General features: G+C 51.6%; 1 protein-coding gene across 1 annotated transcript; it reads right to left on the minus strand.

Moving 5' to 3' along the window:
* Positions 1-813: 813 nt before the first annotated feature.
* TLNRD1 (talin rod domain containing 1) lies at positions 814-3,906 on the minus strand. The gene has a single exon (XM_003209513.5). The coding sequence runs from the start codon at positions 2,690-2,692 to the stop codon at positions 1,625-1,627; it is 1,068 nt and encodes a 355-aa protein (XP_003209561.1). The 5' UTR covers positions 2,693-3,906; the 3' UTR covers positions 814-1,624.
* Positions 3,907-6,011: the final 2,105 nt, after the last annotated feature.

Consider the following 6,011-nt stretch of genomic DNA (forward strand, 5'->3'; position numbering starts at 1 on the left):
AGATTTCAACATTGTTCAATTTGCAGACCTGTAAGAAAAAAATCCAGTTATGCAATGGAGCTGGGCAGACAGATGAGGCCTACTCACCCAAAGACCTGCTTTTCGTATTTACTTTTCAGGGAACATACAGAGGGCACAACAGATGGCAAACCCACAAATATCAGGCTGAAAAGGTCACTGCAGTTACACTAACTACTGTGGTGTTCTCTTAGGTCTACTCGCAGTTCCCAAGGAATCCAACTGGAGTTGGACGAGGCCTGAGCATTAGCTAACTTTTCACAATATCTGCAGCATCAAATTCCATGTACTTTTGACAGAAACCTGCACTGAACTGCTCCAACACCAACCTCTGAGCCATCAGTGCCCAGCCCAAACCTTCACACTTCTACACTGCATAAGCAGGTAGGCTTTTTCATCCCAAAAAGTCCTTAATGAAAACTCGCAAGTTTCACACACACGGCCTGCGACATCTGCAAAAGTTAAAATACACAAGCGTCTCCAAGATAACACAGAATGCTGATAAAGACAAAGCCAGCCTATGTCAATGCGCAGCAACCACCAGGGCCCTGCAGATAGAGTAATCCCAGTGCACACAGCTCCACAAATACAATGAAAGAGTATCTCTATCACAGACATCCGTCCTGAGGAGGCCGGACAGCAGTTAAGAAAATAAAGAACTGAATTGAAGCCTGTATGCTGCTGTCTAGCACTAGTTACATTTGTACCACCCATTCCCTGGGGAAAATGACACAGAATGCAAACAGGCCTTGTTGTTCAATTATTCAAGTATTAAGAGATTCACAGAAAGACATCTGAGAAACATAACATTTTAATAGATGAAATAAATACTCCAGTACATGCAAGATAAAAACTGACATTGGAAAAAAAAAATTAAAAATCACTTCTGTTATAGTGTAATTTTTTTGTTTGTTTGTTTAAACACTCACAGTAGCTTTTCCCCCAGTTTGGAAATCAACACATGGAAAACATAATCACAACCTCCAGTCCTTCCACTCCTACACACCAAATGCACTTCTAACCTAACACTTGATGCAAAATTAAAAAAAAAAAAAAAAAAAAAAAAGTCATACAAAACAAAAACAAACAGAATAGTAGCTACATCCATCATCTACGTGGTGGTGTTTTCTTCTTTTCATTTTTAAAACGAATGAGAACTGAGGTAACCTTTTTCCTGCACAACCAAACAGTAAAATTTAGAAGGGAAATTTCGGAAGACAAGACAAGACAAACTTTAAAAACCGCACCCAGCGCGATTAAAGCTATTTTCTTTTCCTTTTTTTTTTTTTTTTCTTTTTTTTTTAGTTCAGATACCCCCACCTCCCCAAATATAAAACTTTTAAACAGTTGCTATTACCATCTGTGTGAAGATCTGGTTGAATAAAGGAACATTTATCTGCAGGTACTTGCTCAAAATAAAAAGAAGCCCAAACTGGCTACCTTTGTTAGTACGTATAATTTGAATATGCTGTTCTGCTTCTTCACCACATGAAATCAAAGTATTGGGCTCATCCAAGCAAATTCTTTGGTATATAAAACAGGGGTGAGGAGGTGGGATATTATTTTCCTTTAGCAACGACTGAGATCTAAACAGAAGGTGTGGGGGTTAATTCACAGAATTGGAGTTCACTGGCGGTAAAGTCCTGGGTGAAGATCTTTCTCTTAGTGCCTGAGATAACAGGTTGCAACCATCCGAGACGGCGCAAGCTGAGTTCCTCAACCTTTCCCTGTAATCGCTCATTTTGGTGCTACTTTCGGGGTGTTGGGCTATATCCCTGAGGCATTGGGTCAGGAGCACACAAGCAGAAACCACACTCATGGCTCCTCCTAGGATAGCAGTTTGCACAGCTTTGCCCTCCGGATTGATGGTGGCAGCTTTACCCAAAAACTGGGGCTCAGTGGCAAAGCCCACCAGAGCATAGACAGACTGCACCAAAGGTCCACTGAACAAGACGCAGCGGTTCCTGGTCAGCTCGCTGGGTGAAGTCTTGACCTCCTTGACACACGCCAAGAGGGCGGAGGCGCTGGTGCTCATACATTTGACACTGAGTTTGAACTGCTCCTTAGCAAATTTATCCTTGGATTTCTCACTGGCCAGGACACAGGCGTCTGTCAGGAATTTCAAGTTCTTGGACATGTTCTGGGAAACCTCCAGCAGGAGCTGAGGGCTCATATCTGCCAAAGGGGTGGTCTTCAAGACCCCGCAGCCGTGCTCCACCTCGTGCCGACATCGTGTCACCTTGTAGCGATCCACCAAGCCGGGCATGGCAGGCTGGGCCCCCGGAGTCTCCACTGCAGCCAGATAGGCAGCGTGGGCAGAGCACTCGGTCAGGGAGACCACCAGCTCCCCCATCTCCATCAGGCTTTCCCCCACCTCCCCGAAGCGTCCCATATTGAGCTGGCTCTGGACGTCGTGGGTCAAGATGGAAAGTCCTTTGGTCCTGGCGATAATCGTGTCCCTGCACTTCTCAAAAGACTCGCCGAAGACAGACAAGCTCTCAGTGTTCACCGGCCTGGTCTCGCTCGATAGCAGAAGCAGATCGGCCACCAGTTGCATCTTGATCTTGCAGTGGTCGCAGATAGAGATGAGCTTCTTCCTCTGCAGGGAGCTGCCGCTGGGGATGCCGCCGCCGGACACCTCACTGCTGGACTTGCCAGAGCCGCCGCTAGCCATAGCGCCGGGGGGGGCCTCGCATGCCGCTCGCTACCCCACTGCCGCCGCCTCTGCCGCCGCCCGAGCAGTCCCGACTGAGCCCGGCAGGATCGCTCTGCCTTTTCCGCAACATCATTCCATTAATCGCCGGGAGGCAAGAAAAGGCTCTGGTCGCCGGGGCTGCCGTGCTGCGGGGGGCGAGCTCCGCCGGAGATCCCGCACCGCTCCGGCTCCAGGCTCCGCTCTACGGCTCTCCAGCGGCGGCTCTGCGCTCACCGGGAGTCCCCGGGCCGCGCTCCGGCATCGTGCGGCTTAGCAATATGTATATATATATTTTTTTCCCCTCGTCTTTGCACTTCCCTCCCTTCCTCCGGCTGCGGGATCCTGCGCAAAGTTCCCTTTAGGAGACGGAATAGCCCGGAGGAGCGGAGCTAGCGCGGGGCCGCAGCCCTGGGGGCCGCCCTCCCGCCGCCCGGGCGCTGCTCGCAGGGGCCGGAGGGGCGGCGGCTGCGCACCATGTGCCGCCCCCGGCGCGCCCGCCGCGGCCCCGCGCCGCCGGCTCGCAGGAAGCGCTGCGGAGGGTGTGGCCCGCCCGGGCCGGGAGGGGAGAGCGGGGAGAGAGAGAGAAAAGGGACCGTGGGAGGTGGGTTGGAAAAAAAAAAAAAAGGAAGAGGGAGGGGGAAAAAAAAAAAAAAAACACGCAAAAGGCAAAATAAAAATAAAAAATTAAAAGAGCCACCGGATCCGGGCGCTGGGGAGGGAGGGCGGGATCTGCTCCCCTTCCTTCTGCCGCTGCCTCACTCCTTCCTGCCTCGGTCATTCACGCGGCCGCCCGCCGCCCGCCGCCGCTTCATGCCCGCCGCCCTGGGCCCGCTCGGCGCCGCCGCCCCGCCCCGGCCGGCCCCCGCCGCGCCGCCGCCGCTCCAACTTAGGCTCTTCCCGCAAACAAGGGCGGGGGCTCCGCGCTCCGACCGCGGATGCTGCATCCCGCCCGGCCCCGCGCTCCTCCTGCCATGTTCCGCCGCCGATCGCCAACTCCCGGGGAAGAAAAATAAAAATAAAACGAAAAGAGGTTCTTTTAAATTCCCTTCTCGGGCTCTCAGACAAACTATTGGGAAGAGGCGGCCGCGGCGGCTCTGCCAGCCAGACGCTGCACGGCTCTGACGGAGGCTCCCCCCCTCCCCGTTGCCTCCGCCGTAACCTCGCCGGAGCCTATCGCAATCTTTTGTGTGGTGTCACCGCCCTCCGTTTAAACGCTGCCCTCCCCCCCGCCGCCCCGCTCCCCGCCCGTCGCCTCCCGCTCCTCCCCGGCGGAGGGGGCAGCAGCGCCGTGCCGCGACGGCGCCGCCCGCGCCAGGCACCGGCCGACGGCAGCGCCGACCGCGACGGCCTCGAGGGCCGCCGCTCCGTATGGCGCCCCCTCGCGGCGCGCGGCGAGAACGGAGGGCTGAAGTAAATAAATACCGCGCGTGGCAGAGAGCAGCCGTCGGGCGGGAGGAGGTGGGGATGGGGGCGGCTGGAGGGGCGCGGGGCGCTCGTCCTCTGGCAGCAGCCGCGTTGTGAGGTGAGTTGGCCGCGAGCGGCTCAGGTGCGCGGCCTGGGGGGAAAGGAAAGCGAGGGACAACCGGGCTCAGGCTTCCCTTGCTTTCGTTTATTTTAAAAGTCTTATGTTTTGCTAGCCGTAATCGGCGGTATAAACATCGTTACTCCTTTATTTGCATGTAAATATTGCCTTTAGCTGCTTGTAGCATGAAACGAGGCTTAAACGCGTTTTTTTTAACCATGGGAAATGGATTTGGTGTGTTTCTGTCTCTGTTCGAAGGTCGGCTGCCATTGGTTAGAATGGAGCAGGGAAAATGTAATCTTCCTGATGCCAACTTTGTGCACGGGGAGCCCTGAAGAAAGCACTTTCTTTGCATATTTCCGCCCTGGAGCGCACTGTGAGCTTCATCCCTGTTAGTGGGAGGGTACTGGGCTCAGGGAGTCCGAGGCAGAGGAGTAAATGCCATTAAATAATTAAGTGAAAACTATTAAGTATGGTGGAATGAGTTTTAGGAAGATGGGCTTAACGTTTCCTGGGAGGCTTCCATGGGAAATGAATATATATTATTTGATAAACGGTGGTGATGAGAATGCTGATGTTGCACATATGAGGCTCTCTGCTGTCCTGCAACGTCTCCATCAAAATAACCCAGAAGAATGAGTCCATGTTGAGTCCACATTTTGCATTTGTTACGCATCCTTCTGCGGCCAAATATCAACGCTCTTTCGCTCCTTTCATTCAGGCTTTCCAACTCTGGCAGTTGATTACATGCATATAGCAGGCAGCATGCATCCGAAATATATTTGTCCCAGCTTATGTTTACATGAAATCCTGCTACGTTCATACTACTGCAAGGGTAGGAGTGACATTGCTGTAAATGAAAGTTAGACCTGCAGGACCTTGCAGGCCAAAACCAGTGTCACCCTGGCACAAGCAGAGCCCACCTAATTGCATACTTTTTAAGATCTCCAGACAAGTACAAATAAGTACATTTCCTCACCCACTGCCTAGAGGAGTCCTTGGCCTTCTCTGCTTGCAGTGAGCGGGAGGAACACAGTTCTGGGAGAGGTAGGGTTAACAGGATGCACGCTTTGTGGGGTGGAGGGGAGCCCTTGCTGTATAGCCAGGATGGATGGAAGGACAGATAGGCAGCTCTGGGTGTGTTGAAATGGGCAGTTCTCCACCCACCTCTCCTTGCAGTAACAGCATGAGGGAGATTCTGTTTACCTAAATCAGATCATAGCAGTTTAATGGAAGGTCACAATTTGGGCCTAAACATTTTTGGTTTGCTGCCAACACCTCATTTTCAAAACTATAAATAGGAGTGATTTCAGAATACTCTGACAAATAAAAGTCAGCGGGCAGCAGAAGCCAGCTGAATTGCGTTGCAAAATATTTCCAGATATGTCCTTCAGTGAGGCAGTGAGAAATTATGTAGCATGAGGAATGCCTTTCATAAGAATATTAACCTAGTTTCTTTTAATGAGTAGTGACTACATTTAATGAGAGTTTGAGTATTTCATTTTAGAAACCTTTGGTCTCATGCCTGGCTAGAAGAGGTGTTAAATGACCTAATAATCTTCTCCATTTTTAGATGCTGCCGCAGGAAACTCCATATGGTTTGTGTCATTGCCTCAGGACAAAAGAGACATCCAGGATTTGGACAGAGTTTATGCTGCTGTTCTTCCACAGCCTCCATTCCAGCTGCTCACATCAGAAACAAAGCAAGGCCCTAACCCTTGGCAATTCCTAGCAGCTGAAAGGGTCACCAGAGCTAGTGGTTAGTAAGAAGTAATC

This window comes from Meleagris gallopavo, chromosome 12, assembly GCF_905368555.1.
Source record: "Meleagris gallopavo chromosome 12, MGAL_WU_HG_1.1, whole genome shotgun sequence".
In the NCBI taxonomy this organism is placed as follows: Eukaryota; Metazoa; Chordata; class Aves; order Galliformes; family Phasianidae; genus Meleagris; species Meleagris gallopavo.

What these genes read in the sequence shown, in the direction of transcription:
- TLNRD1 (XM_003209513.5), bottom strand. Translation starts at nt 2,692, where the DNA reads ATGGCTAGCGGCGGCTCTGGCAAGTCCAGCAGTGAGGTGTCCGGCGGC.